The 25,284-nt window shown below is 35.6% G+C and overlaps 3 protein-coding genes across 3 annotated transcripts; all 3 read right to left on the reverse strand.

The window, feature by feature from the left end:
- Nucleotides 1-1,137: 1,137 nt before the first annotated feature.
- LOC108679705 lies at nucleotides 1,138-2,977 on the reverse strand. Its single transcript, XM_047881809.1, has 3 exons — nucleotides 2,717-2,977; nucleotides 2,135-2,296; nucleotides 1,138-1,224 (listed from the first exon to the last, which is right to left on the reverse strand). Exons 1-3 carry the CDS (start codon nucleotides 2,871-2,873, stop codon nucleotides 1,187-1,189), a joined length of 357 nt encoding a protein of 118 aa, XP_047737765.1. The 5' UTR covers nucleotides 2,874-2,977; the 3' UTR covers nucleotides 1,138-1,186.
- A 3,394-nt stretch (nucleotides 2,978-6,371) lies between these two features.
- On the reverse strand, nucleotides 6,372-9,621 carry LOC108679708 (oplophorus-luciferin 2-monooxygenase non-catalytic subunit). The gene is made up of 5 exons (XM_018168418.1): nucleotides 9,387-9,621; nucleotides 8,618-8,981; nucleotides 7,659-7,901; nucleotides 6,919-7,023; nucleotides 6,372-6,552 (listed from the first exon to the last, which is right to left on the reverse strand). Exons 1-5 carry the CDS (start codon nucleotides 9,600-9,602, stop codon nucleotides 6,410-6,412), a joined length of 1,071 nt encoding a protein of 356 aa, XP_018023907.1. The 5' UTR covers nucleotides 9,603-9,621; the 3' UTR covers nucleotides 6,372-6,409.
- A 1,348-nt stretch (nucleotides 9,622-10,969) lies between these two features.
- LOC108679710 lies at nucleotides 10,970-21,194 on the reverse strand. The gene is made up of 4 exons (XM_018168420.2): nucleotides 20,343-21,194; nucleotides 16,289-16,506; nucleotides 14,995-15,077; nucleotides 10,970-13,877 (listed from the first exon to the last, which is right to left on the reverse strand). Exons 1-4 carry the CDS (start codon nucleotides 20,974-20,976, stop codon nucleotides 11,528-11,530), a joined length of 3,285 nt encoding a protein of 1,094 aa, XP_018023909.1. The 5' UTR covers nucleotides 20,977-21,194; the 3' UTR covers nucleotides 10,970-11,527.
- Between the last annotated feature and the right edge of the window lie 4,090 nt (nucleotides 21,195-25,284).

Below are 25,284 nucleotides of genomic sequence, written 5' to 3' on the forward strand. Positions count from 1 at the left end.
ATAAGCAAATCAAATTGCTCATAAGAAAATAATCAATAAATAATTTAATCAGATTGAGAACTGAACGGAGTCGAGCATTGCTTCGTGTCTTCGAATGAGTAACGATAAGGATTTAAAATTTATTACATATTAGGGAAAGAATCGAATAGGAGCTACAAGATCCAGTGTAACAGACCCCATGCCATACATAGTGCCTAAACATTTCTCAAGATTGTGCCCCACCATTTTTAAACATGACTCTCACCATTCCTCAACATCGTACCATTCCTCAACATCTCACCATTCCTCGACATCTCACCATTCCTCAACATCTCACCATTCCTCAACATCTCACCATTCCTCATAAATTGTGTAGAACAAGGCGCCAAACAGCTGGTAATCTGTCAACAAAGACGCCTAAATTGTGTAGAACAAGGCGCCAAAATCTGTCAACAAAGACGCCAAAATCGTGTTAGAACAAGGCGCCAAACAGCTGGCAATCTGTCAAAAAAGATGCCTAAATTGTGTAGAAAAAGGCGCCAAACAGCTGGTAATCTGTCGACAAAGACGCCTAAATTGTGTGGAACAAGGCGCCAAACAGCTGGTCTGTCAACAAAGACGCCTAAATTGTGTAGAACAAGGCGCCAAACAGCTGGTAATCTGTCGACAAAGACGCCTAAATTGTGTAGAACATGGCGCCAAACAGCTGGTAATCTGTCAACAAAGACGCCTAAATTGTGCAGAACAAGGCGCCAAAAAACTGGTAATCTGTCAACAAAGACGCCAAAATTGTGTAGAACAAGGCGCAAAAATCTGTCAACAAAGACGCCTAAATTGTGTAGAACAAGGCGCTAAACAGCTGGTAATCTGTCAACATATACGCCTGAATTGTGTAGAACAAGGCGCCAAACAGCTGGTAATCTGTCAGCAAAGACGCCTAAATTGTGTAAAACAAGGCGCCAAACAGCTGGCAATCTGTCAACAAAGATGCCTAAATTGCATAGAAAAAGGCGCCAAACAGCTGGTAATCTGTCAACAAAGACGCCTAAATTGTGTAGAACAAGGCGCCAAACGGCTGGTAATCTGTCAACAGCGACGCCTAAATTGTGTAGAACAAGGCGCCAAACAGCTGGCAATCTGTCAACAAAGACGCCTAAATTGTGTAGAACAAGGCGCCAAACAGCTGGTAATCTGTCAACAAAGACGCCTAAATTGTGAAGAACAAGGCGCCAAACAGCTGGTAATCTGTCAACAAAGACGCGTAAATTGTGTAGAACACGGCGCCAAACAACTGGTAATCTGTCAACAAAATTGTCTTTGTTCTGTGGACTAAGGCGCCCGTTCAATTGAGTGCGAAAACCGGCAATCAATTGAAAAAATGTACTAGTAAAGATACTGCCAGTGAAATATGTTTAAAATTAAAATTATTCAATGTAATCATGAAACCAAAAAATATTATTCGGGTCGAAAAAATAACAAAAGATTATGCAATTATGAAACTGCGTTCATTAAAGTTGTGAAATCTATTGAATATCATCTAGAGATAATTTCAATAATAACTTTTAGTACATTCCATTAATTATTTAATCATCAGAATATACAAATACCAGATTTCATAAAAGTCTTTGGGTTGGAGAAGAAAAAATGAAAATGCGGCAATGATGAACTGTCACATGAATGAATTTAGCGAAATCTATTGAATGTCAGTCAGCGGACATTTATGCAGTCATTCCTTAATAATTTTAATGATTAATATTTTTAGCGCATTTTCTCATTTATGGAAAAAATGCCCTATTGTGCTCGTCATGTTTGTCCGTCTGTCTGTCCGCCTGTCTGCCCGTCTGTCCGTCTGCCCGTCTCTCCGTCTGTCTATTTGTCAGTCCGTCCATCCGTCTGTCCGTGACTTCAAGTTTTCTTCGACGAGAAAATGCGCTCTCTGTCACTCACTGCAGTGGGTACTGAGATATATTTTTACAATAAATTATATAATCCTCATGCTATTCATATACCCGATTTGATGACAGTAGTTGGGTTATTACAATAAATTATATAATCCTCATGCTATTCATAATCCTCATGCTATTCATATACCCGATTTGATGACAGTAGTTGGATTATTACAATAAATTATATAACCCTAATGTTATTCTTATACCCGATTTGATGACAGTAGTTGGGTTGGCTTTATAATCCAGCTGTAGTTTGTAGAGCTGCAGTGCGCCGGTGCAGAGCTGGCATGTGATGTCACGCGTGGCGGTGGGTGGAGAGGTCGTGTAGAGACGACATGCATGCAAGCCACATATGTACTTGCATGTACCTGGCATTTAAAAATATATTATTCACAAGAAAATGTGAATTAGGCGGCTTAATATTTTGTATTTGTTACATATTATTTATTTTGTAATTAAACATAAATGATAAAATATCTCAGCGAGAAGTAATTATGCGCGTACACATTTTAAATGCGTAATTGCATACAATTTATATTTGCCTGTGCCTGTACTTGTCTGTATGAAAAAATAAATAACAAGAACAATATACGAATGTGGCTGATTAGTATTTTTTTCTATTAAATTTTTTATTAATATTTTAGAGCACACATTTTGCTTACATTCAGATTTATAATAAAATTGCGAGCGCAAAATAGATTTTTATCAATGCACGCACAAAAATTTGGCACATTCTGCCAAGAAAAATATAGAATGTAACTTAATATTGTATTAAACATTTCACTTACACACAGACTTGACGATGAATGTGTGAGTAACATTCTCACGTGGGATGGTATAACCACGCAGCGCAAACTGGTATACGAGGTCTGTACTAGCTATGGGCACCATAACCATCACCATCACCATTATTAGTAATGGCGTGAAGAGACCCATTGTATTCATGGATAATGGACGAGGTCTCAAGAATTACAATGTTTATTACAAAAATCTTGTGTCTGTTTATTTTTTGTAGATTACAAAAAATCTTGGGTTATTCTTCATGAAAATCTTCTCACTAGAATCGATTGGAAATTTTCTCAAATAATCATAAAGCCACAGTTAAAAAAAATTCTACGATCGTTGTACCAAAAATATTATTGGGCAATAATGGAAATAAATACAAATAAAAAGGATGTATTTTCGGTCTTTTAATCAAAGAACTAGTATGAATTCAAATGACATTCACTGATTATTAGTCACTGATTATTTTATTCAGGAAATATCAAAGGAAGGAATTGATTTGTATGACTTTGAAGTAAAAATTAGACTTAGCCAAAAATTTGGCATGTAGTCTTGCAGAAAATACCAGAAAATTATTTGATAAATAATTAATTTATTAGTTAGTTATTTACTTATGCTAAGATACACTAATTAATTTGAATAGCCTCCTCCAATTTAGATAATATGTTTTTATCTCTTCATAAAATTTTTACCGTCCCGACGGTCATTATTATTAATAGTAATGTTAAAACCTTGCAGCCAAGGTCACTATATAACTTACGTAAATAAGTGATAATATTTTTAAAATATTTAAAACATTTAGTAATTTAGTTGCATAACAAATAAATAGTAACTTGCAAAAGTAAGAAAAATATTTCAAGTTATATGCATTTTCATTATCTTCAAAATGCATAGGGCGATGCATAAATTTCAGGTTCGCAATTAGACGCTGATGGAGGAAGATAATTAAAGTAAGGGATAAATTGAAGCAAATTAATATCCTCACACGATTTAACCATTTAAATTTTCGTATTGTTCTACTAATCGGCCTATAAACTAACTTTAAAAATTCATGCGAAAATCTTGCACGTACAATCTTCCTTGATAATTAAAAATATATGTAATGATTTGATAAATGCTTTATTCATGTAAATTTATGGAAAATTTTTTCTTCGCAAACTCTCTTTCTTTACATTATTTTTGGAATTTCAAAAATCCCAAAATCTACATCCATGGCTTTAACTAATGATCCGTAGAAGCAAGAAAAGAGTATGGAGTGCACCTCCTCTAACGACTTCCACGCACGGACTGATGTGATGAACAAATTTTACGTGTGATGAAGTTCGCGCGTGTGGCAGGATTAATTTTTAATACAGAACCAAAGTTTTTCATCAGTTACTGGCACTCCAAACACCAAACTTCATTATATATGCGTTGATAGCTTCCTCACCATTATAAAATATTCATCACAAGGAAGTGCATTCACCATCATGACGCCTAAGTTCATTATAATTGTTGTAGTTCAAATTATTGAATGCTCAAATTATTGTTCATCAGTATCAGGTAAATGAAACGGACTCTGTAAGTTAATCATCGATCATGATGGATCCACATGAAAGTCATGAATCATTCCTAATGATGCTTCTTTTTCGCCGAATAATATTTCACTTGAACTTAATGTGCAAAGGTAAATATGTATCCATCACTGAATACACCAACTGGATCACGCAAAATCTCCATCATCATTAATACACCAGACTGTACATAGTTCCCAAGACTAACGATGACTCTATTTAAATTGTTTTTACATTAATAACTATTTACTATTAGAAATAGACTATTCATTAATTGTTATCATTATTTGAAAGAAAATGGATCATTTGTTCATTCGTCTTATTTAATTTAAACATGAATTTATTTTACAGTTACTTTCTGGTAAATCTAATTTGAATCTAACGAATTTTTATTACACCTAAATTTCAGTTTTAAATATGATCTCATATTCAAGTATTTAATTTAAATCTAAAGTGAAATATGACTTTAAATCAAGGCTTTATTTTTTCTGAGAAAGTGTTATATTGTCACGAATTCAAATGATATGCTTTTTCTCAGTTATTATCTATAAATAAAACACCATTTAGTGCTGTAGCTTAGCTTTTTTGTAATTTATTGCTTCAAAGCGTTGGACTGAATTATTGGCTACACGAATGTCGTAGATCCACCGCAGTTAGCCTCAGTTGCGTTTTGCTACTCTATATCCATGGGGACAACCAATGTTGATTACTGAGTGAATATTAAAATAGGAGAGAATATTATATAGCACTGAATATTGCAGTCTATTGATTTGGCCACCACATGTCAGAGAAGAAAGTGTTTGATATTGGTGAAAGTTTTGTATGGTGTAGCTAAGAGTTTTGTTCGACCACATTGAACAAATTTGAACTTGATAATTCCCTCTCTAACAGTCAAATTTTCTGAAAGCTTACTATGTACGACAGGGAATTATGGTATAGAAACTATTTATACTGTGATAGTTATATTGATGATAATTTAAACTCGTATATCAGTGCTCTCAAAAGCACGAATGTTTCTTCTTACTATGAAATGTTCGAATTTTGCATGTGTTACTCTAGCCATAAATATTTTTCAGCAAGATAAAAGAAACTCCTACGAAATTTCGGTACATAAAATACTATTATCATATATATATATTAATATTGCATGCATGCCAAGAACTAAAGAGTGCCGTGTCATTAAGTGTTGATAAAGAGCAAGTCGATCAAGTGTCCAAACTTTATACCTAATAAAACTTTTTCATTTTCCTGATCGTAGTTTAATTTGCACTCGAAAACTCAGCCAATGCAGTCGTTATTTCTTAGTCATATAAAGTTAAATCATTAAGACCAATCATCAACTGGACGTTAAGAATAATATATTTGAATGATATTGAACTGTATATGACTTGAATATTATTAAAATGTATGTGCAAGGTAATTATTTTACATGTAATAATTATTCAGTTCATTCATTAAATTTGTTACGTTCATGCTGAAAAATGGATTATTTGGAGCGCTTAGCTCGATTGGTTTTTAAACATAATTAACTCTACAACCAGAGCACTACAGAAAAACCTGATTTAAGGTAAACTTGACTCTAATGAAAACTTCTTAAACTGTATAAATTTATAGGTGGAAGGATCCTAACCTGTAAAAATAAAACTAACTCATGCTACAAAAATTCCTGCCTTACGGACAAGCAATTGCAATAAGAAGGATGATGCTTCACCTCATTCGTTACCGAGGGTTTTCAGTGATGGATGAAAGAAGTGCTGTTAGAACTAAACAGAATTGAATGAAATAACGTGTAATTTTTCCGTTCCATTCGTTAAATATGTATTCAAAAAATACTAATGTCTGGTCTCTTGACTGGCCTTCAAACTTTAGCCCCTTGAGCTGTAATTAATGTGGAAGTTCTGGCCTTTAAACTTGAGTGCCATGAGAGCTCATTTCTGAGGGCCTTTATTATAGAGAATGTGTATTATTTCGAAAATCCTATAAGTTCAAAATTTGTGAACATCCCAAAAACCGGCACAATTGCAACAACGTGTCAAGGAACAAAATTAATAAAATTAACACAAGTTTTCGTGCAAAATTGTACTAAAATTCACAAAAATTTATCAAAATCAATTCAAAAGTTTCAGTAATTCGGGTTCCAGATGCTTAGCAATTGTCAGCGTAATATTGCGGATCAAGATCAACAATGCGGACACCGTCAGCGCACTGCGCCGTATTTCCAATTTTTGCTACCCATTCCGGCCGCTCTATGAGCCACGCAATTTCGCATCCGCACTCCAATGGATTGCCTGGAAAGCGAAACTTTTATAAAATCTGAAAATTGCTTTGCGTTTCCTAGATATTCGTTTTCAGTATTAGATTCTGCGGAAGTTATGTTTGTAATAGTTAGCATTTCTCCGTGGGAAGTAGCAGAGAAATTACTACTATATTTATTGAATAAGTAATTAAAAATTTTTGAAGTTGATTGCGTTGTCCGCAATTTTTGTTATGATGATAATAATATATTATACTAGTTCGCACGTTAATGGGAGGAAAAAGGAATTTGAATAAAAATATTCGACCAGGAAAGTTATTACATTAAATACATTTGGGTGCGGTTGATTCTACTGAATAGTGCTTAATTAAATTTTTATACAAATTAAAAGACAAATTACTGGCAATGAAGAGGAAGTCGAAGTAAGGGAAGAGCTCAGCAAACACGGCTTCATCCAGCTGAGTGAGCTGGTTCGCTCCGAGGTCCAGAAATAGGGAAAAAGATGCTGCAAAAAATGATCATGCCTAAACAAATATGATAATAATTGTCAAAAATTGTCAAACAATTTGTCGTGTGTTGAAAATTGTCGGTAAATTAAAATACTTGAACGATGCTCATGTTACCAGGTAGTAATTCTTTGTCTATTTCTTCATTATTAAATTCTCATCCATATATGTATAAAGATATAAAAAATCTTGAAAACTGTTATTGTACTGGTGAACATTACTGACAGATATAGAAAAGGTAGTTATAAATGATCAACTTCGTTTTAGAAGCCAAATGTGTGATTCTCCTATTTTGATATTAGCAGGAATGACACTGAGAAAATTAAACTCGAAAAATGCAGAATAATTCAATATTCTCCGTAAAAATACATTTACATTTTTATGGAAATACCAAGATTCTTGGAGCCACGTTTAGACAACTAAAAAAAATGTTAACAGGAGCGTTTGTCTCTTGATGAAGAAATATCTTATGAATGTTAACAGGAGCGGTTTATTTCTTGATGAAGAACAATGATAATGGACTCTGAAAGAAAGAAGGATGCAAAATCAGTTATTTAGAGATTAAATAAGCTCAAAATACCATAAAAAACAACAAAAAATGCATTATTGATGAATATACAAAAAGCACATTCACCGTTAGTTGAGGGCAGCATGAAGGCTCCAGGCTGGATGGTGGATATGTCATTATTCCAGAGGTAAATAGTCATATGATCGTCGATGAGCTGGAAAGTTTCAGCTTCCAAAATAGTGAGTCTGTTCTCGGAGAGACTGAGTGACTGCAGACGAGGCAGGTTCCAGAACGCTCTCTTTTCCAGACTGGAGATGAAGCTTTTTTCCAGGTTGATGCTTGTTACTTGGGTTAAACCTTGGAATGTACCTGAACGATTTAAAAATATAATGAAATGGTATGAAAAAGTCATAAAACTCAACCAAAAGGTGAAATTGCAAATTTGCTTGAATACTTTTCAAGATGAATTTAAATTTTAAATACGCTCCAGAAATATTTATGAATCATGTATGATTGAATGATTGCTATGCCAGTCGCTATAAGCTATATAATCATTTGCATGGATCAGTAGTTACTGCGTGATACTATTCAAAATTGAACACGCCATTTTATTGAAATTTAAATTGATAGTTAATAATTTTGTTGTTGTTGAATTTGATAAAAAATTTAACTCAGTACTCACTGCAGTGAGAGACAGAGAGCGCATTTTATCGTCGACGAAAACGTGAAGTCACGGACGGACAGACGGACAGACGGACAGACAGACGGACAGACGGACAGACGGGCATTTTATCGTCGACGAAAACGTGAAGTCACAGATGGACAGACAGACGGACAGACGGACAGACAGACAGACAGACAGACGGACAGACAGACAGACGGACAGGCAGACAGGCAGACAGACGGACAGACGGACAGACGGACAGACGGACAGACGGACAGACGGACAGACGGACAGACGGACAGACGGACAGACGGACAGACGGGCAGACGGACAGACAGACGGACAGACAGAGGGACGGACATGGCGAGCACAATAGCGAATTTTCTCCATTAATGAGAAAATGCGCTAAAAAGGCTCTCACCTGCTTTAATGGAGGTCACTTTAGTATCTCTGATACTGAGAGCTTCAACGCTGGCAGAGTACAGTGCCGGAATGCCGCTTATTTCATTTGTGAACAAGTCCAGCACGGTTAGATTTGGGTAGGAATTAATGGTGAGAAAAGGAAATGTGTTCTCGTGGAGCAGACTTGAAGTTATGTGAAGCCTCCGTAGACTGTTCAGGCTGCCAATGAAGGCGTATTCGCTTATAAATTCAATGCCGGAGTTGTAGAGCTCTATTATTTCAAAAGAAACGTCGTTGAAAATGTCACCCAAGACTCGTACGTCTGGACTTTCATCCAGAAACAGGTTGTAGAATTTCTTCTCTGGAAAGTCTACTTGGAATACCTGGGAGCAAAATTGAATACAGATATTTAAGGAAATTATTTTGCTGCTAATTTTTATACTTCACAATATCAGCGTCTCAGATATTCATGATTGCCTAAAACTTCTCCAAATCTAACGCTGTTTTATATTTTCAATATAGTTAACTCTCTAATGCTATTGCTAAACATTGTTCAAAGAAGTGAATGAGCGCCAGGAGAATATATACAGTTAATCTTCTACACCCATCTCAGGTTTTGTAATCAATTAAAAGAAAAAGCTTTAAAAATTATTAGACAAGTAGACAAAATTAGACAAGTTCTACATTATTGCGACTGTATCTGGGCTAGCTGGACACTGGACTGTACTGGACTGTACAACACTTGCTGATGAGAGACCACGGGACAAGTTCTACGACTACGACTGTACCTGGGCTAGCTGGTCACTGGACTGTACTCCAACACATTCCAGTATGAGACGCTGGGCCAAATCCAGCTGACAGCGGCAGGGAAGAATGCTCTGGGCATCTGGACAAATGGGAACCGCTGTACTGGATCTGGGAACCGATTTTGGAACCGATTTCTGGACGCCTAAAGCGCCAACCAAGACGGATAGGAGGCATAGAGCCGCTAAGATTTCCTTCATTTTTTCTATACCAATGATCTGTAATTAATGGTTCATATTTTTGCAAAGAAATTCTAATTAGTGCGTATACACGTAGAGTGAAAAAGTTGATCAAGTTCGGTAAGAGATTTGTAAGTATAACTAATAATGTGTAGGTATTTAAAAATTAATTATGTTTATTTATATATAATTTTTGGAGAAAGTGAAATAAGTGAAGTTCAAGTAAGAAACTGTAACAAATCTAGATTATTTCTCACTAAGTAATTTTCTTGCATTTGCGCCATTAACTCATGCTTAGTAAAAGGTATTGAATATTAGTGTTTAGTTTTTATGCGATGAATTTAATATAAATGAAATTTCCACCTTTACACGGTAAAAGTTTGATCGCAAGACCGCACGACTATAGTGAATATCGGTGTTGCAATTTATTTTTTAGTTGATAAATTAAGTGCAGACCTAGTAAATGATATAATTGAATGGAATTTAATCTTTTTCCTATTACTAAAAATTATTGATTTTTTTCGAAACACAAAGCAATCTATGGATAAATCATCACACGTGATATAACTAGTAAATTTTCTGAAAAACTAGTGTTTACACATTTTGCCGCTAATGTCTGTGCGCTAATTATCATTATAGTTGTTTGCCCATTGAGCTTGACGGAAAATATAGCAAAAGAAGCTGTTGTCGTACGTCTAAATGTGTCTCTATTGCCTTATCTGGCATCTATTCAGTCACGTGAAAAGATTCTCATGCACAAACATATTTAAATTTATAGTCGTATTTTGTACGGGCGAATTGTGGCCGGATATTATTTGTCACTGATTTATATACGTTATCGATGACACAGGTGCGTTTGCCGACACGTGATAGTGACACTGCCAGTCATTTGGCTTGAAAGCGTCTTGATAGACAAATAAATAACAATATACATGAGAAACAGTCATTACTCCGGATTGCTGCAGATAAATAAAATGTTGTTCAGATATAAGCAAAAAAAATGGATACCTGCAAATTTAATAGCGATATACTTCATTCATAATAGTTACTATGAATATTTTTTACAGAATTTATTTTTTTCAAATTAGAGCAAACAGAAAATTAAAAATTCAGAAAATTTTAAACGTGGTCTAAAAATTTCAAATTAAATACCCCGATCATTTATGTAGTTTTTTTTTTCATTTCCTCTGAAGAGTTACTTAAAGGAGAGTAAAACGAAAATAGGTCGATCACAGAGGCGTTTTTATACTGCTGGTAATTACGACATTAATATTTCCACTTTATGCACACTCACTTATTCATATAACGATACTCGGGCCTTCAATTATTATTATAATGAGAGCGTTTCAACACACGGGTTATTAACAAAAAAGTCGTACATCGCAAGGTAAGATAATAATATTATATTAAGGAAAATATACGTATTAATTTTAAGAAATGGGTTATTAAATGCCCTCGTTATTGGTCATTTAAGATAAAAAATGCTGTTTTTATTAGGTTATTTACTTTCTAAGTTTTTCCTTCATTTGCTGCGTCAACTGGTAATCCATAAATTTTTATCCATTCAATAACGGCAACGGATCAAAGCCATGATTTTCAATACAAAGAATACGATTGGGTAATGGAATATAGACACAGAATAAAAATATTTACCACGATTATCACAAGAAAATTAATTTAAAAATAAAATTCACACGGAATTTACGTTGTAAAATAAGATAACGAATACTGAAGTTAGTTTGAGAGAAATTTCTATTCTGAATTTTGCAGTGACAATGTGAGACACTTAGTGGGTGCATTACTTTTTGTTTATGTCATGATTACATAAGAAAAACATAATTATTTATTAATGCTGTTATTAAACAGTTAATTTAATTTCTTTTATTATTAAAATTATTTGCAATGTTACAGTTAACGTTTCACAAATTATGTTAAAGCTCGAGGTGCTATTTTTCCTGAGTAGCATGTTTTCTTTTAATCGAATAATTATTGTTAGAAGCATAGCCTTCTTTTCCGTCGAGCTTTCTTTTCCTGTTGCCTTCAGTTTCTTTTTTCAGCTTCGAAGTTCTGGCAGAATTTTCCTCTCCCTTGTCGCCAATAAAACCAGGTTCTGCTTTGAAAGTCAATTTTTCCTCCAGCCCTGCAGTGTATAGAGCAGAACTCGACCCTATTCCTGAAGTAGAGCCTTGTCCCAAGGCTGAACCGATATCAGTTGTAGATCCTTGTCCCAAGTTTGAACTATTTCCCGATGTAGAGGCTTGCCCTAATGCTGCACCGATGCATGATGTAGAATTCAATAAAAATGTTGAGCCAGCCGTTGAGTACGATCCCAAAATGCTGGAATTGCTGCACATGGGTTGGGTCAATGCGTTTGAAAAGGAAGTCGTCATATTTGCCGACGATATGGGTGTTGCATCCCATGGACAGACTCTTGGAGCAAACGTCCCGTTCATTTCGTAAACATCGCTCGTGTACTGAAGGATACTACGCCGTTCTCTGTCTCCTCGTGTGGAGGTCTCATTATTTGGAATACCAGCGTTAGCTATTATGCTTGGCACAGATGTCGAAATCTGAGGTTTGGTTGGGCCACAAAACGAGGTCCTCTTGTTCTGAGTGGGATAGACAAAGTTCTCTTTTGCGGGAGATCGTACAAGTTCTATTTTAGGGGGAATTATCGACGTTTTAATGCTAGAGTCCCGGAGAGAATTGTTCTTCTGTTCCAAATTAGCTGAAGAATTTTCATCGAGCACTGATTGGAAAGAATCTCTGGCTTTCGGTGCACTTGGATTGGTTTCCCTTGGTTCAGCATCTCGATTCTGAAGTGAAGAAGAGAAACTGTTATAAATTTCCGCCTTCACGGGAATAGGAATGGGTATCGGAATTGGTATGGGAATAGGAATAGGCAGAATCAAAGTACTCTGCAAAAGGGAAGATAGATTGGGAAAGGGCTGGAGTTGTGGAATTGGCTTAGGAACTCCACTTTCTGTTGGCACCGTTTGCTGATGTGACGTCTGAGGTATTGGTGCCGGTAGTTGAACCGGCATCTGTTGTTGCTGTTGTTGAAGCTGTTGTTGTTGTAAGAAGTACAATTGTTGTTGAGGCGCATTCTGATGCAGTGGAGGAGGAGGTAGAGGAGCTGGAAGTCTTTGTTTTCCAGCTTGTTGTTGCAAATGGAATTGAATGTACGGCAGAAGATGAGGTGACGTTGCAGAAGAAAGGGACTGAGGCGTGTCGGTGGATGGTAGCTGAAGTACGTTCGAAGAGGGAAAATCAAGGGTCATGGGCGCTGGTGGTGGCTTCAGGAAAGGCTGATTCAAGCTCTGCAGAAGCTCTGGGTACTGGAGGGAAAGCAATGGCAGTAACTGTGCTTGTGGCAGAGTTGAGTGCGGGGGCAAGAATGGGTTCATGTTTGGCAGTCCGGGCTGTAGTGATGCTCGACTGTTACTCAATAAGTTATTTAAGTTAGTGATAGGTGAAAATGTTTGAATGCCTGATGGTGATAACGATGATTGTGGAGAACTGGTACGATCAACGGGAGAATTTCCTTCCAGGTGTCGAACACGGATAGCAGGTTTAATATAATCCCCGTTGGCTTTTCGTTCCCTCTTGGGTGAAATGTCCCGATTTTTAGTATCCTTGAACGTCGTGAAGGAACAGCCAGGTTGATTATCGTAGGAAGAGTTGTTTTTACGATCTCGGAATCGAGATTGCCGAGGAATTAGCATCGTTCTAACTCGAGGGCTGGCACTTCTCGACGTGCTTCGTTTTTCTTGTACAATTTCAGCGGAATTTTTCAAACTCTGATTTTCCGTAAAAATCTTATTTATAACGTCAGGGTTTGCATCAACTGCTGGGGCTTCAGACATCTCAACAGCAGATTCAGAGTTGATATCAACATTAGAAATCTGCATAGGTCGGGTGGTTTCAACACTTAAGTTCACCGGCTCGTTTTCAACTTGATCATCCCTGTTGATTTGTTCCGGGGATCCTACACTGATAGGTGATCCTTGCGGTTCCTGCGTTGGGGATTCAACAAGTCCTATGGAATTTGTAGGATAACTTGCGTTAGGAGATTCATCATCTGGAGTACTCTGGATATTGTTGCCTGTTGAATTCCCACAGTCAATTCCCGGAATTTCCCTGCAATCCCGCATCCACATTTCTGGGGTAATAAGAGCATCTGGGGAACTTTTATCTCTGGTTTGCTGTAGCGCTGAACTTTGTGGATGAAGATGAAGGTTGGCTTCGGTTTCACGGCAGAAGATGTGCATTTTGTAGTGGTTCAGGCATTTCATACTGCACAAGAAAACAACTCTTTAGAGGATGGGACTGAGTTATTCACTAAACAAAATTATAAAAGTTAAGCAAGAGTTTGAACGATTGTGAAATTTTCACTTTTTTAGTGGATACTTCATTGATAGATAGTAAATTTGAAAGCAAGGAGAAAATAATTTTTGTCCTTTTAGTCAGTTATTCTAATTAATTTTAGTTGATATCTATTCAAATTAGAATTCTCAAACAATCGGTGTGCAAAAATTTGTATCACACAGAAAAAGTGGAAATTTTACAAATGCTAAGACTGAGGACTTAGTATTTAACGATATGCGAAGGACAATATTTTGTGGGTATGAAGGAAGTACATTCGAAAAATCGCTCAGATTTAACCCAACAAAAAATATTCTGTTTTTCGAATCATGTCAGAAATTTCAGTATGTTAGCTGTAATATATTTGGAACGAACGGGTGAAGTTGCATGAGTTAACATTTTATTATATTAAATACTGCTTTTTTCATTTATTAGGAAGAGATTACCTAAGAAAAGAATTCCCTTTTATGTTGTAATAAATTTCTATATAACGCTAGGAACAGGAGGTACAAGTGATGTTTTAACAATTGATAGCGTTTTTCTGTTTTTTTTTATTCACTTGATATTTTAGTGAATATTCACTATAATGACTTATTTTACATTTACAGCATGTGATCGTGAAATTTATAACGTTTCTGCAATTGAATTTTAATTGTTTTAGCCGACTTTATTTTTGGATGTATTTATTTATTTATATATTAATTAGTTCATGAAATCGACTTTATGTACGTATGTGTTTATTTATATACTTTAGTTGACATCATTTATGTATGTATGTATTTATTAATTAGTTAATGAGTTCATGAAATCGACTTTATGTACGTATGTATTTATTTATATGATTTAGTTGATTTCATTTATTCATGTGTGTTTTTAGTAATGAGTTAATGAGTTCATGAAGTCGACTTTATATATGTATGTATTTATTTATATGATTTAGTTGACTTCATTTATTTATTATTTATTTATATATTAATGAGTTCATGAAATCGACTTCATGTACGTATGTATTTATTAATGAGTTAATTAATTAAAGCTATGTAATAACCTGCAGAAGTGCAGCTGGGCGTCGCAGTCTGTGAAGTCCACGAAACTGACGGTGGGGCCGCGCTGGTGACACCAGTCACACACCTACGAAAATTTTTCCTTCATTAAAGCTGAAAAATGTTATAAGAATTATTTCAAAATTTATTAGAAAATGAATACTGAATTAGTGAATTATGAGATTAGTTATTCGAGCAAAGTTAAACTTGACTGCGGCGTAAAATGGGACAAAAGGTGAAAGATGAAAATGAAATCATATATGACAACGAAGTTGAACTTTTCAGTGAAGTTGAACTTGACAGCAAAGTCCAACTTTAAAACGAAGTCGGAATTTCCCGAGAACTGAAACTTGATTTAACGGACTCAAAATTGAATTGAATTTGACTGAGATTTGCAATTAAAAATTAAATCAAAATATTACAGCACAAAAAACTCATTAGAACAAGCAACGAAATTCTAATTTTTTTCAAGAAAGTCCAAATCGGTGGCCGCTGAACAAGTTTTAATCTCGATCGCGTCACGTCAAGGTTTTTTCCGTGATTTGATTGTCTCAATTCTTTATGGACATTGGAGTGCACAAAGACAAAGAGCTAGCTTGTTAGTTCTCATATAAGCCAAAATCTTCGCAGACTATTTATTATCCAATCACTGAAGTTTAAATGTTTTACTGAAAAAAGCTAATTAAATTACGCTTTTTCATTTATACTCGAAAAGAAACGAAAGGAAAATCTGAGAAAAATGTGAATTATTTGTCACGGTAAAATAAAAATATCACATAATAATCCTTTTATGAATGCATAATCATTCCGTTATCGATCGAGATTATTTTAATTACATGAAGGTGTATTTTTCTTAGTTCTCGATCCCTTCGCTGCATTCCATTAGAAAGATGGTTAATATTTTCGTAAAAAACTCGAATAAAATTTAATTTATTAACTTACGGGTTTTTCAATATCTAGCTACAGATATAGTCCAAAAAATATAAAAAATTTTAATAACTTGTGTCTTCCATTCTATTGAGTCAATAAAAAATGACCAACAATAATGCTTTGAGAAAGTAAATGCACTCAGACTATGTTCAAAAATCAATGTACTTTTTGCCGTAATGAGTGTCATCCGAACTCAGTTTGGCTCATTAAAAAGGCATGTAAAGTAAAAAGGCATATAAAGGCTCGAGCTGTCGGTAAGAGTCTGTTTCCTGATTTGGACAACACTACCCATATATTTCTCTAAGTGGAAAAACTGAGAAATCTTAAGAAAATAAAGAATCAAAACATACAAAATAAAAAATATTTCACCTTGGATTTCTTGAAAGAAGCTCGTCGACAATACGTGAAGCAAACTTCAGAACAAAAGTGGCGTTCACCACCCGTAGTGTCGAGCGTGAAGCTCTTCTCACCACTCGCCACCTCCCGACACACTTTGCCACACCACGAACACAGCACCACACCCGCCGTGGCTGTGGATGAGTGGCTTGTGCCACATGCGTGGCTGCGGCTCTTCACGTCGCTCCGGTCTGGAATAACATGAAAATTTGAAGAAAATTCAGAAAAACAACTGTTAAAACAACTGCCAATTTGGAAAAAAACTGTAAAAAACAATTGTTAAAAATAATTGTGAATTTGGAAAAAACAACTGTTAAAACGACTGTTAATTTGGAAAAACAACTGTTAAAAACAACTGTTAATTTGGAAAGACAACTGTTAAAAACAACTGTTAATTTGGATAAACAACTGTTAAAAACAACTTAATTTGGAAAAACAACTGTTAAAAACAAGGGTAAATTTGAAAAAAAACAACTCTTAAAAACGACGGTTGATTTGGAAAAACAACTGTTAAAAATAACTGTTAATTTGGAAAAAAACAACTGTTAATTTGGAAAAACAACTGTTAAAAACAACTGTAAATTAGGAAAAACAACTCTTAAAAACGACTGTTAATTTGAAAAAAGCAACTGTTGAAAACAATTGTTAATTTGGAAAAATAACTGTTAAAAACAACTGTTAATTTGGAAAAACAACTGTTAAAAACAACTGTCTATTTGGAAAAACAACTGTTAAAAACAATTGCTAAAAACAACTGCCAATTTGGAAGAACAACTGTTAAACAACTGTCCGTTTTGAAAAGCAACAAATTAAAACGACTGTGAATTTGGAAAAAAACAACTGGTAAAACGACTGCTAATTTGGTAAAATAACTATTAAAAACAACTGTCCATTTGGAAAAACAACTGATAAAAACAACTGCTAATTTGGAAGAACAACTGTTTAACAACTGTCCGTTTTGAAAAACAACTGTTAAAAACAACTGTTAATTTGGAAAAACCGCTGTTGAAAACAACTGTCCATTTTGAAAAACAACTGTTAAAAACAACTGTCCATTTGGAAAAACAACTGTTAAAAACAACTGTTAAAAGACTGTTAATTTGGAAAAATAATGGTTAAAAACAACTGTCAATTTAGAAAAACAACTTTTAATAAAATATGCGTTTAAAAATTACTTTTTAAAGACAACACTTCTAAAGAATCCAGTGTCTCCGATGTTACACATGTACAGTGAATTTCTAATTTTATTATCAAATATTACAAAAATTAATTTCCGATTTTATTTGTAAAATTAAAAATAAATAACTTTTTCAAAATTATTTATTCTGTCATTTGATTCATGCAATGCCTCCAACTTTACGCAAGTTTGGAAAATTTCACATTGATTGGGCAGGTAGAAGAGTGTTGAATATCGATTATAAGATTTGTAGGAGACGAAATTATTTTTTCAATTTTACTTTAAACTATTTATATTTATTTATTGAATTATATATTCTGTTAATTGATTCATGCATTTTCTCTAACTTTGCACAAGTGTGAAAAATTTCAGAGCGATGGGAAAGGTACCAGTGTGTTAAATATCGATTATAAGATTTGTAGAAGACAGACAAACAAACTATAATGTACTGTAGAATAATATTTTCGGTCGGAATGAATGACACGAAGGAATGTCGGGATAATCGCGATTACGCACTGACTGCTGCCACTTGCTGCTACGGTGAACTGCTACGTCATGGTCAGTTGTAGAATTGTTAAAGTATCAATGTAATCAAATCAATCAAACAGCGGTTGTATGCAAAACTGACATACGTATATTATGTTGCTTGTATTGAAATGTTTTTAACGATATGTCACTAAAGAAAACTGCCCAACACCTTCTCATCGTCTGTTTGAATTATTGACATTTTTTCTAAGTATACAACGGTTTAAGGTACGATTTTCCAGTGAAGGGTACCAATTCTCGATTAAAATTCTAAATATATATTATAACTACAGTAGTTTGAGGATGAAATCCAAAAAATTCATTAGTTATATTTTTGTAAAGGAAATCTCCATTAAATCTAGGAATCATTTACGAAGAAGTCACCTCGACTTCCAAAAAAACAAACTCACCGAAAGCCGCGAACTATAAAAAGATCTAACATCTGCTGAAAATTTGCTTTATTAACGGTAGACCGCGAGTCGGCCACTGAATTGCCTCCGAAGCTGCGCCAAATAATTCCAATGAGATCAGGCGCTGCGAGTGTCAAAACAACAGCTAAACGAACCATTGTCGGTATATTGGCGCCGTTCTTTCAATAGAACTCGTTAGGAAACTCTTGAGCGACTGAGATTAGTATTTTTTACAGAGAGAGAAAGAGAGAGTTTTGTCTATTATTTACCGTTGCGAGAGATTGGCGTTCAGCCGTTAATGGTTTCTTTGGCGTCTGTTGTCGGAGAAAATAATTGTTTCGTTTAGGGAAAGGAATATGAAAGTTGGTCATTGTGAAAAAACCTTTTGCATGAAGTCAAATGAAATGTTTCTATATTAGAAAATTAACAATGTTTGTAGAGATTAGTTGTGGTGCCATGAAATTGGTTCTTTTCAAACGAGAAAAAAGAAAGTGCTATTAACGAACGCAGGAAATTTGTTATGATTAATTAAGTTACGTTAGGATATGTGAGGTTGAATCGGTTGTGGGTTTGAAGTTGATTATTAATGTGGTCACTTCATCATGAATAGTCACTTCATTATGAGAATAAGTCATTATAGTCACTTCACTATGAATGTCTTTACGTACACGATTTGTCGTTGTTCACTCCTATCAAAATCACTTTCTGTTCAAAAAAAACAAATAGAATGATAAACTGATAAATCTAATATTAAACTTAAATTGTGACCAATAAGTATATCATTTATTCCGAACACTGGACACGACATTTAAACAGTTGTACATCTTTAAATAAGGTTGCATAATTTAAGCAAGTACCACATATTATATTCTCTTTGCTCTAGAGTCAGCACAAAACTAAACTTGATATGCTAACTAGATCAACTATGGGTGCACTGTGCATTACACGCATGCCCCAGGCAAAGAAAATACACAAAAAGTGTATTTGATAAGAAACAGTTCGGAAAGCATTAAAAATGTATATAAAAATTCTACAGGATTTGTGATTGGTCGAAAAAATTTCATAGCAGCTAGGCAGGTCTTGAGTTACTAATATGTACATTTACACGCGCATGTGTTGATGAAATCTCACTCTAAATTTGTTGCATGCTTTCTTCAGATAATTTAAATCTCTGGGCATATAGTTGTTAGATTTTCTAACATTTGTGCTTGAAAAGTGACATTGATCGAGCGATATTTTATATAAAATGTAAATATTTATTCTTGATGTGCATTTTGGTGCCATGTATCTTCATTATTGCAATTTTCAATCATTTATCATTATTTGAAGGGTAAATTTAAATTCAACGTGGTTTTAATTTGCATTTAAAGGTATCGTTATAATAAAAAACTCCTAATAATATAACTCAATGGACTAAAGTCCTTGTTGTCACTTGCAATTAATTTGTGAGAATTCACAGGTGAAGTCAAACACCGCGGACAATTTAAGTTACTTTAGTAATATTGAAGCCTTTAATTTCCGAAGTTTATTTTTTATTCTAATATTTTCTCTCTTTGCCTATAAGAGAAAATATTCAATCATATCCTCTGGAAGATTGATGGGTCACATTGATTTGTCCAACATGGGTCATATTATTAATTAGTGACAATTTATCCCTGATTGAAATGGACTCCGGACTAATAGAAAAAATATAACTCAGTACTCACTGCAGTGAGTAACAGAGAGCGCATTTTCTCGTCGACGAAAACTTGAGGTCACGGACGGACGGACAGACGGACGGACATGGCGAGCACCAGAGTGCATTTTTTCCATAAATGAGAAAATGCGCTAAATACATCACTTTTTGAACAGATTCTCGCTTATTTTTACACAAACGGTGAAAATGTAAACTTTACAAAATATCAAGTTCGCTTACCTGATTTCGGGGAGCTGGCACCGGAAATATTCGAGTCATCATTTTCAAATTCCACCGAAGTGTTGGTGAGTGCAGCAGGCTGAAGAGGCGATGATGGTCGTGACAAGGAGGAGGATGATAAGTTATGTTGGTCCCCGGAATCATCGAATGATGCCACAGTAACCATCGGAGGTGATACCTCCGAAGTCTTGCTGCCGCTAGTTGGTCGGTGGCAGTGCTTATGTTGGCCAGACTGTGGCGACTTTATAATAGACTTCCCTTGGTAGCAATGACCCGAAGTGAATTTACTAGAGGGATTAGAGAGGATTGTTGACAGTAGGACCGGCGGATCAGGAAGATTTTCTCTGAAACTATTGCTGAAATTCACGATTGCACTGGAGTCGGCGTGTAAATCATTCCCGTGGAAAGAATTCTCAGTAGAAACCACTGACTTTGATACGGACATAACCGAGGCCGACGACATTGTGGCTGGAGTGGAAGATCTAGGGTAGAGACTTGATAAAGATGTTATAATTTTCCGATTATGAGCTGATGCAGATAGACGTTTTTTCTTGGGTTTATGGAGGGGTGCAGCAGGACTGTCGGAGTCTGAAGATTCGTCTTCATGTAAATGAATCTGCCGTAGTTTCATCATCAAATCTAATCCCAAAATTTCTGCAAACCACTATTCATTTGTTTCTTACTAAACTTCATGTGAACAACGAATTAAACTAAGCAAACAAATTACAATACGAAACTTGAATGTATCTGAGTATATCCACTGATTTAATAATCAGCACACAGGTATTCAATAGAAATTATACATTTTCTTGGAAAGTTCAATTAGCTACAGCTTTCTCCGTTTTTCATGCGTTATGTCTGCGGAGAAATTGAAAAGAAAAATTATTAAGAGAAAAGGTAATACCTCTGACTGAAAAAGCGAAGATCTTACTTAGATGGTGAGGGTAAGGGGTGAGGGTAAGGGGTGAGGGTAAGAGAGAGGAGGAGAGGAGGGAGGGAGGAGGGGAAAGGTATAATAAACTGAATTAAAAAGAATTTATGGTAAGAGATTCGTTTAAATAAGATAATAAAAAGTCAAAGTTAAATTGTTACAAAGAAAGTAGGAAATTTGAACGTAGTGAAATAGGGGAAAAAGTGAGAGCAAACGGGGGAGTGAAACATATGAAAAATGCGCGTTTGTTATGAGAGGAGATAAAAATAAACGATAACAGTGCGAGTATTAGAAAATGTGAAGAGTAATGGGAAGGTATTCAGTGAATGATGCGGACAATATATGAGAGGGTCAAGTTAGTTATTTTCTATGCAGGTAATAAACAATTAGACCCTTTCCTATTTTCCTCACTTAAGGGAAAATAGGGGAGTTAGGGTCAGGGGTTAGGGGTTTAGACCCTCCACGGGGGTTCGGGTAGATATCCCCTCACCACCAGGGGGTCTGGGGTCGGGGGTCGGGGGTCGGGGTAGGGGTTCAGGTAATGAGTCATCGTATCCCTTCTTTAATGGCGCCAGAGTCAGATAATCGTTAGTCTTGTCATTAGTGGACTGTCACTAGGGCGGCAGCCAGCACGTCACTAGCCACACTAGGGTCATTACTCATTAGCATGCCTGTAACTAGTGAGAGCTAACGGTGTGTCGAGCGCCGGCTGGTTAGGTTAGGTTAGGTTTTGTTGCCTAACCGAACCTAACCTAACCTAGCCTAACCCAACCTAACCTAACCTAGCCATACTAGGATCATTAGCATGCCATTAACTAGAGACAGCTAACGGTGTGTCTAATGCCGGATAGTTGTTAACTAATAAGGAAAGAAAATATCTGCCACTAGTGACGGCGAATGTGCCACTTGTGAAGTAAACCAGTGTTTCGGGCGCTATTTTCTGTCATTATCATATTGTAACTAATGGCCGTGGACTAGGCATCTGTCACTAGTGCCGGGAATTAGTTTTTCTGGCACCAGTGCCTGATATTATTCCGCCTCCCACTGATGCCGGCAACGAGCAACGGAATGGAACAATTGGTGCGTAAATAATAAAGTATAAATATACAGGATTAGTCTAAATGACTGACCCAATAGAATACATTCGTATTTTTGCTTGCGATTTATTTAATACCTGCATATAGGATATATGATAGGATAAAAAGTCGTATGTTTTAGTCGAACGGAAACCATTCTTGGGATGTTCGCTTCGAAAGAAACCCGCAAGAAACTCCTCAGATCTGACAATAGGTAAATTCTAAACATGTCCTAAAAATTACAGACGAAATATACAGGTGTACGAATATTTAAAGGAAAATGGGTGTGCATTTTTTTGTAATTTGTTTTCTCTACTTCTAGAGCTAATTACGTTGTGTGAAAATATGTTCCAGCAACACAGTTGAACCAAAACACTGTTGAACAAAAATTGCTTTTAAATTTCCTTGTGCGTGGATATGACACTCCTTAATAAAATTTGCTTTTAAAAAGTCACATGACCAGCAAAAAACGTAAAAACACATAAAAAGACGTATAAAAAACGTTATTTCGACGGAAAAGTTCCGAAAGTGACTGCAGAATATTGTGTTGACAGATTTTCAAAAATATATGTTTCTCAATCTCAGAAGATTTGTAATCCCTATCATTTTACTTCTCAATCACCTAATAGCATTGGATTTGTTTAGACCATTTCGTAAGTGCCCTAGGAATGTTTCGATACATGTCGCTGCTGATGTATATAGTAGGGCATGGCTGAATGTGACCTTTAGGTTAATAGCACCGACATTCATAATCATTCCCTATCATGTATTATACGAAGATAAAAGGTTAGTAGCACCGACGTTCATAATCATTTTATATCATGTATTATACAAAGATATGCACCGTCTAGGCGATCGAGTCATAATTCGCAGTCTTAACCTCGCACGTATGATTGTATAAAATTGCAAAGTAGGGCCAGGATTGAGAGGTTCATCAATCAATAAATGTCTGTATTTTAGAGAGGTGTAAAATTCACTATTAACATATATAGACCAGTATACAATGTATTGTATATTTGATAAAACTTGCTGGACAGACAACGACCGCCCATTGTATGTCCGGGACAGAGCTTGTATAGGTCACATGCTACTCACATTACCTAGGCCGACCTTAGACCTATGGTCAGACCTATACGCATATTACTTAGACAGACTTTAGACCTATAGTCAGACCTATACGCATATTACTTAAGCAGACTTTAGACCTATAGTTAGACCTATACGCATACTACCTGGGCAGACTTTAGACCTATGGTCAGAACTATACGCATATTACCTAGGCAGACTTTAGACCTATAGTCAGACCTATAGGCATAAAACATAGTGAAACATTAGCCCAATAGTCAGCCCCTACTATCATGTTACCCAGGCAGACTTCAGCCCTATAAAGAAGGCTCAAGCGCGACCTATTCACCCACGCACACACGCTCATATAATTCCTTTTGCTAGAACCTAATACAGGAAAACAATCCTCGTGGAGAACTATAATTGAAGGACATGTTCTTAAAATAATTTTACTATACAGGAAAAAAAAGTTATAACGTAAGTAACCAAACGCAGTCCATGTAACCATTGTAACCATGAAACCATGGTTGTGTAGCTTTTCTAAGCATTGTAACCACATGCACCACACGCTAACCCCTGTAACCACACCACCACTATGCATGTAACCCTATTCACCACAAACAACCCTGTTTGACCACACCACCACTATGCATGTAACCCTATTCACCACAAACAACCCTGTTTAACCACACCACCACCATGCATGTAACCCTATTCACCACAAACAACCCTGGTTGACGCCTAACATTGCCGACGTAACCAGAGAGGCCGGGCTGCCCGACGGGGTTCTAGGGTTGCACATCTCACGGGACCCCGACGCCAGCGGCCGCCATATGCCGGGTCATAATTTGCAGCGACAAGTTTTCACCCCACAAAAATTATCCGAAAATTTCTTGCATTGATTACAGCATTTCTTTACCTTCACAAGTTGAGTCTTGCTTGATAAGCAGGGATAGGCCTATAATAATTGTTTTAATAATAATGATAGCAATTGTTGTTACACCGAATCGTCATTTACAGATGCAATTTTCCACCCCAAAAATTTGTCGGGACATTTTTTACAGCATTTCGGTAAAATTTTGCCAGATTTTTTCAGCCTTTCATCCCCTCTTTATTCAAGCCTCGCTCATTGACTGGGAAAAGGCAACCAATTTTTTAATTTTTATTATCTTCCTGAGAATTTTTCCTGTTTTATATTTTTTAGTTGTTGACTAATAATAATTACAGAAGTTTAATTTTAAATACCTATAGGTACGAATGTTTGTAATATTTCAACGTTAAAACTGAAGAAATATCAATATTAATAGAAAATTTGAATTTACCAGTTTTACAAGTATTATGAGCTGACTATTAAGTAGGAATTTACATGCCAATTATATAACAACAAAAGAAATGGAAAATGTAACGTGGTTCAAAAAAACTAAACCATGCGTGAGCATTGAAATAAGCGTTTTCTATTACAGTTGAAAACGTTACAGTTTTCTACTACAGTCTACTACATTCACCAATTTTAAACGATAATGGAAAATTAGGTAAATTTGAAAAAAACGATATTTAATTACGTTAATCAGAAAAATATACATTCGTTACAGAAAATAATTCTGACTGGCATCTACTGGTAGAATACAAGTGGCCGACGATGGGGCGCTGATAATTCCTCTTGAATAAAGAAGTTTTAAATTTGGGTTTAGGAATTGAAATATTATTGGTTTGACCGCGAAGACTTTTCAACAATAACTCTATAACGAGGGCAAGTATCACAATAGTTTAGTTGTGCAACAGTTGGGTCACTGTGGCTGAGAAAATGTGAAAATATCGGGCTGTATGATAATAAAAACAAAAATTTATTGCATTCTCGTGCTATGTGTGA

Source organism: Hyalella azteca, unplaced genomic scaffold, assembly GCF_000764305.2.
Source record: "Hyalella azteca isolate HAZT.00-mixed unplaced genomic scaffold, Hazt_2.0.2 contig8863, whole genome shotgun sequence".
In the NCBI taxonomy this organism is placed as follows: domain Eukaryota; kingdom Metazoa; phylum Arthropoda; class Malacostraca; order Amphipoda; family Hyalellidae; genus Hyalella; species Hyalella azteca.